General features: G+C 41.3%; 1 protein-coding gene across 4 annotated transcripts in view; it reads left to right on the forward strand.

Moving 5' to 3' along the window:
* nfatc2a (nuclear factor of activated T cells 2a) overlaps positions 1-13,635 on the forward strand; it is a 24,032-nt gene extending 10,397 nt beyond the window's left edge. For 3 of the 4 annotated variants that reach the window (XM_036212871.1, XM_036212872.1, XM_024292160.2), the window contains 4 exons: positions 1,830-1,885; positions 1,958-2,090; positions 2,185-2,865; positions 12,289-13,635. In XM_036212871.1, coding sequence (XP_036068764.1) covers positions 1,830-1,885; positions 1,958-2,090; positions 2,185-2,865; positions 12,289-12,344 — 926 coding nt within the window. In that variant the 3' untranslated portion in view covers positions 12,345-13,635. The remainder of the gene's footprint in view (positions 1-1,829; positions 1,886-1,957; positions 2,091-2,184; positions 2,866-12,288) is intronic. The other variant, XM_024292161.2, reaches the window with a different exon arrangement.
* The last annotated feature ends 338 nt before the right edge of the window (positions 13,636-13,973 follow it).

Genomic DNA, 13,973 nt, shown 5'->3' on the forward strand with positions numbered 1-13,973 from the left:
GAGCGTTACCCTGAAATCCTCTGAATAAGAGACGGCTGTGAAAGGCTGGCGCGGCTCCGCTCGCCTCCACCTCCATAGGCCCCTCCGCCCCAGCTCTGGAAGGAAAGCTCATTAGGGGTATCCCTTAGAGAAGAATTACAACAACACTTACGAATGCCAAGAAAGCAGTAGTCGTCACATTTTTTTAGGAGAAGTGGAAAGTGTAAATCATGAAAACACAATCAAGAGAGAAAAAAAATTGGCAGTGTGTGTAGAATCCCCCTTCCTCCTGCTGACTCATTTCAACCATGTGTTTTTAATTTGCAATCTTGACAAAGGGTTTCCCACCGACAGCCGCTTTCGAGCAGCTCGCCGGCTGCACATGTCCTGGATGTTTGGACATGTGCAGTGCGGAGCCACATGCGCCTTAAATGACAGCTCAGAATGGAATCTGATGAAGTGCGATGTGCACCACATGGAGCGGCGCCGACGGCTGCAGTTGTCATCACCTTGTAGCTGACATTAACAGTCTGTCAGCACTGAATTCAGCAGCAGACATGTCTTCCACAGTCGTGTGTCGGTAATGAATGTGTTGAGCGAAAACCTACAGGTCTATTGTTTGTTGATTTACTCTGGTTTCAACTTTTTTATCTGAAATCATAAAACTTCTGCTACATGCTTTAAGCTAATATAGTTGAGCTTTACATTCAAAAATCTGTATGTCTGGTGTATGTCGGTGTTTCTGTGTCTCTGTGCAACCCGGTCGCAGTAAAATGCGTACATATGCCACGACTTTGCACTCTGAAATACCGTGTATAATATACGCCAAACACGCTTTTTGCGTGCATATGATACGCAATGGTAGAGAATAGGTTGCGCCGGCGTACAATATACACGCTTTTTAGGTTTCGTTTTGATCACGTGGTCAGAAATCCTCCGGCTCTTTTCTAAATGACGTTGTTCCCGGTTAAGGTTAGGATTACGGTTATGGTTAGGGTTAGAAAAGCAAATTGTTCGTTTGTGGGGCTGTCTGTGATGCTCACGGCTCGACCAGGGGACGTGTCAAACGTGGAAAACAGACTTTAACACGTTTAGGACCGCGCGTATTATATGCACGCAAAAACCGGTTTTGGCGTATATTATACACGGTATTTCCCAAATCGTGGCATATGTACGCATTTTACTGAGACTGGGCTCCTCTGTGACTGAGTTTGAAGGTTGTCCCGCATTAACCTGAGAGGAGAAAAAAAAGGGAGGGGATTATCATTGTGCTGATGAAAGTAAGAAAAATGTTACAAAGTTCAGGAGGCCCGAGCAGGCAACCCCCACACCTGGCAGCGACTGTCTGTCAGCCCGCATGTCTAGCGGGCCAGCTCCGCTGGACTAAAGGAGGCTGAGTGACTGCAGCCAGAGAACTGCTGTGGTAGGCTAGCGATCTGCCCATGGTGTATCTTTTCTTCACCTAAGCTAGTAACTCTGCAGCCCCAGCCAGTTGAGGAGTTAGATGGAAGTTCAGGACAAAAACACTTTCGTTAATTAATATTCTTCGCTCAAATCGTGCCGCGGGGCTTCAGATTGCCTCAATTCACGTCTGTACCATTGTCTTCACATTAAAACTGTCCGCTTCCGCCACACAAATCACATTCAGTGGGAGTGCACCTTTAGAAAGAAAAGATCGTAGTGTGTCTGCTGGACTGAAACCTGCTCCAAACAGAAAACTCTTTTTTTTAATCCTGGCATGTCAACATTTTTCAATAGTGGCTAAATTTTTTGGTGAAAAGACGGTAAAAACGTTTTTTGGACTTCAAACCAATGTATATTTTAAAACATCCTTTTTCTCCACTTTTCAGATGGCCAGCAGATCTGGGAAATGGAAGCAACCGTAGACAAAGACAAAAGCCAACCTGTAAGTGTTTGCTGTCTTTGAATCCTCTATAACGTATGCTGTTCTGTGGCTCAGTTCATCGATGTCTTGCAGAGCATGCTGTTCGTGGAGGTGCCGACTTACCGGGACACTTCTGTCTGCCAGTCCGTCAAAGTTAACTTCTACGTCATCAACGGCAAGCGAAAGCGCAGCCAGCCCCAGCATTTCACCTTCACTCCACTGGCGTGTAAGAATTCTGCTCCGACTCTGGTGTTCTCATGAGGATATGTGGAGCTTGAATGTCTTTACATTCCATTGGTTTTGTTGGGTTTTTCTTTCAGGTCCATCCATTAAGACGGAGCCATTAGATGAGTACGAGGCCGACCACATGGCCTTCGCAATGCCCCATATTTTAGGCCTATCTCCTCAGTCATACTACCATAACCCTCGTGGGATCCTCCACCCTGACAACGGCCTGGTTTCTAACATGGCGTCCTGCCAGCGTCTAAGTTCTAGCCTCCCAAACCAAGATGTACTTTTCCGGCAGCAGAGCCCAGCTATCGTCTACTCTCGTGGTGGAAAAAGTATGAGTGGCAATCCTGGCATTTGGCAAACTGGGGTACCTGACTCCCACCGTTCAGTCCTGGTCCACACAGGCTCACCGGCTCAGCCTGTCGGGCCCCTCAGTGCAGGCCAGCATCCTTCTATTATCCAGTTCTCCCCAACCAACCACCACATGATTCGGCCAGGAGATGCTCAGACTCTCCCTCCTCCTCCTCCTCCAGACAGCCAGCAGGTCATTTACTGCGACACCTTTCCCCCACAGGCCGCGGTAGCCAACCAACCTTCAGCACACCCCGAGGCCCAGGCACCGCTGGCCCACCCACAGCACTGTCAAACAGTGATTCAGCAGCAGAAGAGCCAAGCCCCACCCGCAGGGATGGAGTCCCCAAGAGACGGACAGAGGCCGGTGACAGTCAAAGAGGAGAACTTGGACCAGGCTTACCTAGATGACGGTGAGTGTAAGTTCTTGCCTTTATACTACTGAGTGCTGTTCGCCTTTAACTGAGCGAGCTCTGTGAGAAGTGGAATAAATGTTTGGAGGTAAAGTGATGGATTTTCTTTGCATGAAAGTGTTGGATGACGGAATCTTTCAGTAGAGATACGAGATCTCCTCTGAACAATTCAAGGATATTTACAGTTTCTGCTTCACCTCCTTTTTCGCGTCGCCCTCCCCAGCCGCGTAGCATGGGATCCTCCGAACAAAGCTAAGTGAACTGTAAAAACAATCCACGCAAAGAGATGCAGACATGTTCCATCCGAGATGGAAATAACAGGGATTGTGAGTCACATGTTTATACTTGTGCTTGTCAACTCCATTACCTTTTGACGGAATTAATGTTGGCAGCAGGCAGGAAGCGGAGAGTGTCCTTTATTCAGAGGTCAAAGGTTCTCCAAACTGTTTGATCTTTTTTTAATAAAGGGGCAAGATCTGTCGGAGTTCAGAACTTACCCTTCCTTTAGGTTTTATGAGCCGGGGGAGGTGAAAAGACCAATTTCCTTCTGCTAGCTGCTGCATAAGTCAGGAAATGTGGTATAGAGCATGCTGGACGGAAGAAAAAGTGTCACTTCGTCAACCGCAGGGACATGTTGACACTATTATGAGGTGAAAAACAACTTCCATGGCAACCATTGTCAAACAGGGGAATGTGCTGCCTGGGAGAACTGGGGAAAGCCTCTTTGTTTGTTATAGTTGGCCGGGATCTCTCCTTGGCCTTCTGCCCTTTGATTCTGCAGGAGAGCCCACCAGAGTATTAACTTTTTTTCCGATTGGGGGGTTGCTGCCAATCTGGCACAAGAAAGTCCTCTTTTCAACTGCCGGTCTCCAGAAAAGCAGCCTGGTTCGTGTAAGATAGCGGGGAGGTGGGACGGGAGTTTGCAGGAAAAGGGAAGGAGCTGTGGTCGTATTTATGTTTCAGTGGAAAAAATGAAACGAGAAAGTTAGCGGTGGAATTTGTGTTTTTTGGACGGTGCAGAAGAGCTTCCTTCCACAGTCAACAGCAACTGAGCGCCGGTGAGTTAACAAGGGGCTTGAGAAACCATAAATCCGGGGGTTCTTTTGATCCGCCCACCTTCAGAATGTGGACCACCTTTCTTGCAGACTATCTCTGTATCAATCTCACTTCTTTAGGTATACACAAATAACACAAACACCTGCCCTAAAAGGGAAATTCTCCAAGTTTTATCTTTTCCAGCCCAAAACAATTTAATCTTTATGCAAAAATACAAAAAAATCATCTTCAGACAGATAATTGGTGAGTTACAGATGGTAATTGTGAAATCCCCACCTGGTATGCATAATAAGAAGCAGCTGAATCACCATATCACTTCAACAGATGATACTTCTCCCACTCACTTCATTATTGCTTACTGAGTTAGGGGGACTTTCCACTATTCAAATCGGTTTTTGGGATTAAGATAAGCGAGGTCAGAAAAATCCCTCCTGGTTCAACAAAAAGGTCTCGGAAACTGATTTTGACCACAGAACAGTCATAGCAGCGGGGTCACCAAAGGCATTTTTTATTTAGGTGAGAATGTCAACATTAGTCATCGACACGTGTGTGATCGTGCTGTCATTTTTTGAAAACACAGATGCCACATCCTGGTATCGTCGTGGTTTCGTGGTTGAAAACTTACATCTCTTTGTAACCTGAATAGTGTTGCCTTCCAACACATTCTAACTCCCAACCTGTCACAGATTGACCTTTAGCTAACTCGTCGTTTTTTGACGTGCTGGTTGTTCCCATTTAATCAATGGTCCTCAAACCTCTAGGCCGCGAACTGGCCCAGTACTGGAACGAAAAGCAAACTGGTATCCTAACCCAGTACTGGTTTGTGTCCGGTCCCAATTCAAGTCCAGTACTGTGCCTAGAACTGGATCTGGTACCACGTTCAGTGCCGAGTTAGGGTAACTACACTGGATTAGGGTACTGGCCGCATCCCAAGAACCAGTCTGTACGCAGTACTGCATCCAGTACCGAGTACCGAGGGTTTTGAACCCTTGATTCTACGAACAGCCAGCACAACAAAAAAGGACGAGTTTCGGACACCCAAAGTATCAAAAAGTGACGAGTTAGGGATGAGAATGTGCTGTGCCTTCATGTTGGAAGAGCTTAACAAAAAAACAAGCATTTCATTTTTCACCAAAACATTTTCATCTATAATTGGAGGTTTTTCTAAGAACAGCTCCTACTTTTGGTTCAAAAGTCATGACTGTGTCAGCTCACAGCATATCACATTTTAGAAAAAAACATTAAAAAAGGGGAACTGGCATGACCTAAACTGCCTGTGAGGGACAGGTTTAGTGAGTGTGGAATAAAGCCTGGAGGCAGTGGAGCAGGTGAAATCGGTACAGCAGCTGAGATCACTACAGATAGAGCACACAACGGCGGCGTGGTTGGGCGCACATAAGTCTTAACTCACTTCCATCTCCTTTGAGAGGTTTTGTTGTAAAAACAAGTCATGGACGCCAGCACCTCCAGATACACCGCGAGGAGACCCACTGCAAACAACACGACTGTGTAAACAAAGAAAATAGATGAAGCTGCTGGATGGAGGAAGTGTGTTAGCTCAATGCAACTTTATGCTAGTAAAGAAGAAATTAATACGTGTTAGATGAATTATTAGGGACTTGACTTGGAATTAATCTTCCTATTTTTGTTTTCATTACTTTAATAAAAACATAAACACTAGACTAGAATTGACATTTTTTCTATTTTTGTCTGAACCCTTAGTTTAACACAAGAAAGTTATAATCTGAGATTAAAAGAGAGACCTCGAAACACCCATACGAGGGTTGACCCAATGGGTGATGGGTGTTTTTGGATTGTCCAGGGTTGTATATAAGACCAGCTACATTGTAACCCTTGTGCTATCCCAGTCATGTATAAAAGTGGGGTCATCTGGACCCTACAAGACGGTGCACTGTACTTTTTTTTCCAATATTTTTTTATCTTCACTGGTGTCTGTGGCAAACAAGATCCTATCCACCTTTGTCCACCTTGTCCACATCAATATAAGGGTCGGGTCATCTGGACCCTATAAAATAGCACAAGGGTTATGGGGAGTGCAGGTGTGTTTTTGCAGTTCCCTTGAGGCTTGTACGCTCACCATATAGGATGTTATTGACAATTGAACGTGCCATTGTTGTGCATGTCAAAAGTGTATCGTGAAGTAAACACTTATAACATGTGGGTAATCGCAAATCTCGCAAATCCAGTTTTTTTTTTCACGGCTCTATTACAAAAAATTTAAGACTTGGTGTCATAGAATTACGACCAGACAGAAATCGCAATAATAATTTCTCCTCAATGATCAATTTTCAATTTTTGGCACTTGACTTCAGAAGGACGATATCAAAATCATCACTACCAAATCCAAGTCCCTGATTGGTCAAAGTTCAACTGTGTTAACTTTCATTGCATCTTCAGTGGCTGTGAGCCCCAAAACTAGCTTAAAAACTTGTCCAGGGATTCATGAACACGAGTTTCAAAGCACAAAACAAGCATAAACACACGTGTGCATAAACTTTTTATCGGAAACGTAGCATCAGGCTTTAACGTTACAACTGGTTAATCCGAACGTTTAATGCCTGCACCGAGCAAGAATGGTCTTTAAATTGGTGAAGACTAATGGGGATCCCTAATCAAATAAATATTAAAAATTTGCTTCACACTAGGTCTTTTGTTTTGATGACATTTTTTCTTGGCATTGCAAAGTTTCTCAAGTTTGTCTCAGACTGCTCTCAATGTAATCTCAAATAATCACAAGAAATGAGAGAGGTGTGAGTGTGAGGGCTTGGAGAACCTTAAAACTATCTGACAGACTCGTAAAAACGAGACGCTAAACTCACGACATTCCCAAGTGTTGTGTCAACTTTGTGTGACATTTATGTGAAGGGCTGGCAAACTGGAGCCCAAATTTCAAGAAGTTCAAGAGACATTTATGCAACTCCAGCATGACATTTCAAGAGAAAATAGTTAATAATTTGAGTTTTTTACTTTTATATTGTCATTCAATAGCTTCAAATCACTCAATCAAGTTTAAATGAGACAACAGTTCTTTGAAATATTTTAAAAACATTTTGTATTACTTTTTTGTTTTATTTTCCAATGTTGAGGGTTTATATGACCAGTTTTTATGGAGCATTTAAAAATGAACAAAAGAATAAGGGTTATATTTTGTATTTTTTGTTAGTACTTTTTTAATGATTAGTTTAATTTGTTTTTTCCTTTTCATGATTGCTTAGTCCCACATACGTTTCATAGCATTAAAAATAGACAAATTGCATGGACCTAACACTCTCAAAGTGGACGGTGCCTGACTCAGCTGCTGCACGCGGGGTTTCTCCGCTCGCACCATGGGTTGGTAAACAGTGCAGCTCATTGGTTCAGAACCCAGGAGCCAGACGTGGACTTATTGAACAGAACAGTGTTCCCTGTTCCTGCCTCAAATACCTGTGCCAACCCTTCACTCGCATCAGCAAAGCCGCACTGTGTGCTGCCCCTCTGCGGCGCTGCTGCCGCTCCTCTGAGCTGGCTTTATGCTCAGGAAAAATCCTGTGGCACAGCTGTGGAGATGAAAGTTTCTTTAAGGCATTGGGTGTCAGACGGAATTCCACTGCACACTAAAGCAAACAGCGGCGCTGGGGTTGTGACGACAGCGGAGGATCCAGGCCGGCCGTTTCCAGACGGTTTCTGGAACCCTCAGAAGCTGCTCTGGTTAGAAAATGTGCCCAGTGTTCAGCTGCTGTTTCACATCTGCAAATGATCAGATGGAGAAGCAGAGGGGGATGAGAGACTGATGGAGGAAAAATGTTTCTTAAAGCCAAAAAGCTTTTGGGACATTGTTTTATTTTGGAGTTTAAATTCTAAATAAGCTGCGTGGGAACACCGTGATATAACAGACATATCAGTTTTGATGGGGGCTTTAAATGTTTTAACCAGTTTCTAGCCTGAGAGCTATCTGGTCCATAATTCCTTGAGACACCAATAAGTATCAATGTCTTATGCTCAGTATCTACTTCTCTTACACCAACCGCCATCATATCCTCCTCCTTTACAGCTTCTTTAGGCTTCTTTCCTGGTAGCTCCAACCTCGGCTTCCTTTAACCAACACAATCTCTGTCCTAACTCTCAACGTGTCCAAACCATCTTAATCTATTGCTCTAAAACATCTTGCATAAGCTGTTCCTCTGATGGATTCAGTCCTCATCCATCCTGGTTACTTCCAAAGAGAACCTCAACATCTTCATCTCTGCTGCCTCTCCCTCTTGTCTCTTCCTCATAGTCTGTAAACCAACATGGCTGCTCTCACCACAGTCTTCTACACCTTTCCTTTCATTCTTGGTGGCACTCTTTAGTCACACATCACACCTGAAACCTTCCTCCACTCCAACCTGCTTGCACACACCTCATCACCTATTTTCTTCAATTTCTGTTGTTCTGGACAGTTGACCCAAAGAACCTAAAGTCTTCCACCGTCTTCATTTATGCTCCCTATAATCTCAACTCTCCTCCTGGGCCTTCATTCCTCTCCTTTCCAGAGGAAACTTCCCCTTTTCTAGACGTTCCTCCACCTGCTTCCTGTTCTCACTATAGATCACAGTGTTATCTGGAAACATCATGATCCACAGAAATTCCTGTCTAACCTCATCTGTCCATCACAAAAACAAAAAACAAGAAGGGTGTAGAAGGGTGACACTCTAACAGCACAGCAATGTACTTCTCTGTCACTCCAGGGCTCATTTAAACCACAGCTCCTCTCTGCATCCTGTCAAAAGCCTTGTTGTCACTAAGCGGTCTGGTCTGGTATGGTACAGTAAGGAGTGGTACTATATGGTCCAGTTACTTCTGGTGAGCGTTTCCACTCAGTTAAGCCTCGCTTCCAGTGAGTGGTTTGTTTTCATAGCACATGCGTGGTGTAGACTGTTAGCTGTCATAGGAAGCAAGTGAAAGAAGTTTCTCTGGTCCTACAAAGACACGATGCGGCTCCATCTCTGTTTGTCTCATGGTGGATTGTTAAGCAGATGTTGCCTCTGTGGTTCTCTTCCTTGGGATGAAACCATAATGTTGCTCACTTCTGCTTTTTTCTATTCTCTCATGAATCACTTTTTCTCAGCTAACTAAACACTCTTGGACTTCTTCATTCTACCAACTTTTAAATGCCTGTAAAAAGTAATACCTTTGATGAGAGATCTCTTAAATTAGGTTGGTATAAAACTGTCTGCTGCATTCAGCTTGACTGGGTTCCGTAATGTCCAACCTGACAAACAGTGACACGGGTTCCTCCCTACAACCCAACAGTTTGTAGTGAAAACTAAAACTAGCTGCTGCTAAATTAGACGTGGATAAATCTTTGCAAAACCTTTTTGGGGATGTAGTTGTCGACTCACAAATGGCATATTTAATACGGCCTAGTTAGAGGAAAATGAATTCTCTGCTTGGCTGACGCAAGTAGAACTGACATGTTTATGGCTTGCTGCAGCTTTTGCCAATTTATAGTATTATAGACTATAAAATGGACATTGATTTCTGTTCTAAATGATACTCAGAAGTTAGTAGTTGTGGTCGTATTTGAGATGGCTATTGCTTTACAAAGAAGGGAAGTCAAAATAATAATAAAAAATACAGTAGATATTAAAAAGGGTCTTAAAAGGTCTTAAAAGGAACTTGTAAAAACAATGTTTTGTGGAACTAAGCATAAAATGTAGCCCTTAGGATCAGCTGTGTAATACATTTATTTTGTTTGCTATGCTCAAAATGACATTATTACTTATTAAATACCAAATATGATTGCAGATAATTTGATGTTAGCGACTCTGATAATAAACTTCAGTTGAAATTGTTGGATGAGTATTTCATCATCCTTTAACTGGTTTTGACAGTTTCATTAGCAGTCTTTCTATGTGGCCATTTTAGCCGTCCGTATTTTTAATATCTGTGAGTTATGAACAATATTAACACAATTTCAACAATGCACCACCTGGGATCATTTTTACTGAGCATATTTAGTTTGTGCTTTATAATGCTTTGGTAATTGTTATGAATTTGTTTTTCATAGACAGGATAGACAAGTTTTCACCGTTGCCAGATAGTGTCACACTTTTCCAGCCCAAAAGTCATCTGAAATCCACCAGACCCAGCAAAAAACCGCCCAACCCTTCTGTGGGTCACAGGGGCGCGCGAGTGCGAGAATCATTCAACAGCTGGGAGCTCGGCGCGCATCCGGGGCGTGAAATTTGTTTTTTTTCCTACTCTAAAACAAATTTAGCGCCCAAGTGACAGAAATGTAATTGAGAGGATCTGATAATTTTTCAAAATAAGAGATAATAATAAAACTAACCAAAACCTGCCAAATTGACATCAAATTTTATATTGTAAATATTGTTAAGTAATCCTTCAATTTTATATTTTTGTTTTATTATATAAACTTTTTTTTTTTTAAATTATGTGTCGGGCTGCACGGTGGCGCAGTGGTTAGCGCTCTCGCCTCACAGCGAGAAGGCCCCGGTTCGAATCCCGGCTGGGACCTTTCTGTGTGGAGTTTGCATGTTCTCCCCGTGCATGCGTGGGTTTTCACCGGGGACTCCGGCTTCCTCCCACCGTCCAAAAACATGCTTCATAGGTTAATTGATGACTCTAAATTGCCCCTAGGTGTGGATGTGTGAGTGACTGGGTGTGTGATTGAGGCCCTGCGACAGACTGGCGACCTGTCCAGGGTGTACCCCGCCTTCGCCCTTCAGTAGCCGGGTTAGGCTCCGGCACCCCCGCGACCCCGAAAGGGAAGAAGCGGTCAAGAAAATGGATGGATGGAATAAATTATGTGTGCTGCTGACTTCTTGGCCAGGTCACCCTTGAAAAAGACATCCTGATCTCAATGGGGTTTTCATCTGGTAAAATAAAGGTTAACTAACTTGTCTGCTCTTAGCTATTCTCTGTCTTTTTTTTATAAAAAAAAAAAATGATAATAATAATGTAATTTAAGAATTTGTCTGTCATGGTCTCAAACAGAAATATAAGTGGCATGAATTAAAAACATTTATTTCTGCAAAAAACATATTTTTAGCCATTAGCTAAGCAGCTAGCTTAGCATATTTAAATGTGGGCTAAGATTAAATTTTAATGTTTACAATTTTTTACAAAATCCACATTTTAACATTTTATTGTACTTTTAAGATTAGAAAAAACAAGATTTTATTCTCAAACCCTTTTTTTCTTAACATGTTTAGCTAGGTACGTCTATGGCTAGCTCCTCTGCTACTAGCTTGACACTGGTTTTAAATGAAGGAAAGGAGTTTTTTTTATTTTTTTTACTTTCATTTTGGTTGGACCCAGCACAAACAAGGACAGTAACACACTTAAAATAAAATGTAAAACTATATTAAGCAATTAGCAAAAAAAAAATTTTTTTAGCCTTCAGCTAACCAGCTAACTTAGCATATTTAAATGTGGGCTAAGATTAAATTTTGATGTTTACATTCTTTACAAAATCCACATTTTAACATAATATTGTACTGTTAAGATTAGAAAAATTTTTTTTATCCTCAAACCTTTTTTATTCTTAACAAGTTTAGCTAGGTACCTCTATGGCTAGCTCCTCTGCTACTAGCTTGACACTGGTTTTAAATGAAGGAAAGGAGTTTTAGTTTTTTTTTCACTTTTATTTTGGTTGGACCCAGCACAAACAAGGACAGTAAAACACTTAAAATAAAATGTAAAACTATGTTAAGCAATTTGCTGTGTCGCCGCTTTTCTCCTTCACAATCTACTGGAATGACGTTGATCGTGTTAACGGTTGAAAAGTTACAGAATAAGATTTTGTGTTTAAACATCACTGGCGACGCCTCAGGTGTTAAAGGGTAAATAACCCAATGCCACATGTTTGTGTACATTTTTTTTTTACCATGGTTACACATTTAGGAAATGTTTTTGTAAAATATTGACTGAAGCCAAAAAGCTTTTTTGGCTCACTCGGACATGTTAGTCATCCGCCCTAAAGGAGCTTTCCTGAGAGCAGCTGAAGCAAAATCATTAGTGTCTGAGGATGTCAGTCTCCAGAGCAGCTTTTAGATTCGCTCCCACGAAGAAAAGAAAAAAAATAACAACTGTGTGGTATTTCTGGTGAGATGACATACTCTACATTTTTTCTTCATTCTGTCATCCTCGATGCAGCCAACATGATCAGACAGCTTTCGCAACAAGGAAGAGTTAGTAGTAGTAGTTCCTCAATCTGAGAGAAATGCATTAAACCATTTGACAGCAACAGTTTTATTCTTTATGGATGGTGTGATTTTATTTTATTTTTTTATTTGTTTGCTTATAAAACTGTCTGACTAAAACGTGAAGAATCTGTTGTGAGAGGAATTGTGTTTGCTTGCCTTACAGTGAATGAAATCATCAGAAAGGATCTGACAGGCGTCCAGGCCAGAGGGCAGACATAGACGTCGGAGCTGCACCGTGCACGGACCAAAAGCATGCACGGACCGCGACCTTCCAGCGGGTAGATGCACTCAGCGACTGGCCCCTCGCTTCTTTGTTTCTTCACCTATAAAAAAAAAAAAGGTGTTTTAGCTCCAGAATTCACAATCACAAAAGTGCCTTGTCTTATTTTTTATGGACTTTTAAGGTGCAAGCTAAACATGTGTCTTCTGTTCATAGGATAAACATTGATTGACGTCTCTGAACAGTGATCTAACACCCTTTTGCCTTTTATTACCAAGTGAAAGCTTAGTAGTACATTGCATTTTCACCAAAAAGCATGCATTTATGCCAAAAAGTAATCCCAAATATGATGTTAGGATTCAGTGAACAGGTGTATATTTGTCTGTGTGTGCTGTACCTGAGAAGACTGACCAAAGAACACATGTAGGATCATCTCAATTCAATTACGATTTGCAATTTTGAGACAAAAGCACATTGCCTTAAGCGTAAAACGACTTTTGCTAGTGCGACACCCCCCATTATGCACTGTTTCAACACCGGGGGGCTGCATGTTAATACTTATATATTTAATTTGTTTGAAAAATGTGCTGTTTTAACAGCCATATTTACTCACATTTAGGTGCCAAAGATTTCAAGATTTATAATAGAGGATTTTTGTGCACAATCTTATTTAAAGTCACTTAAAAATGTGTGTTTTTTTTAAAGATGTGAGATAATTTGAATATTCGTACCTGTTTTCATGTGTGTTCATAATTCAGATTGATGAATATTAATGAGTCCTGGAGGCATATTCAAAGAATATTTGTTGCACATGTGATCGATGCATTTTGAAAGCTTTCTGCAATGACAATCCTGCAACTTTAAACTGCCTATGCAAAGCTGCCATGTTTGCAAGACCATCATTTGTTGCATCTGCCCTCCTAAGGTAAATTTAAAGGTGAGATTTTACATGTCTTAGTTGAAAAGTGTGACGGAAAAGAGCTAAAATCACCTCAATAAAAAGAAAGGCAAGATTGATTAAAGATTATATTTGCCAAAGTCCAGTTAAAAAAAAAGATGTTAATCCTTTACAGATGTTACTCATTGAGCCAGTTCAGCATAAATGCAATTATTGAATGTAATCTATATGAAATAGTTTTCCCCTTTTTTTGTAAATATGCATTATATTGATAAAGTTTACATCAATGTTTTTGGTTTCCATGTATCATCTGTGTTTTGTGTCGACACATCTCATCATATCTTCTATTATTTACAAAGCCAAGCGATCTGAATAAAGTTAGGATACATTTAGTTCAATATTCTTCATTTATTTTTTATAGTAAATCTTTGCCAGTAGATTTTTAACACTGTTTTTTTTAACTTTGTTAATAGATGTTTGTTTCTGTTTGACGTTTTCTCTCCAACTCCATTATTATACTATTTTTGTATTCATTAAAGATGCAATAAATGATAATCTTATACTAAATGAGTTTTGATGGGTCTCAGTTTTTCTTTTCCTGAGAGTATAAATATAACACAGTATAACATGTACAGGTTTAACATCACCTGTACATGTGTTCAAGGTCATTCTAGAAATTTCTTCAATGTCTGTTGTCAACATTCAGCTTTTTGTGTTCTCCAAAAGAAAA

The sequence above is a fragment of the Oryzias melastigma genome, linkage group LG7 (assembly GCF_002922805.2).
Source record: "Oryzias melastigma strain HK-1 linkage group LG7, ASM292280v2, whole genome shotgun sequence".
Classification (NCBI taxonomy): domain Eukaryota; kingdom Metazoa; phylum Chordata; class Actinopteri; order Beloniformes; family Adrianichthyidae; genus Oryzias; species Oryzias melastigma.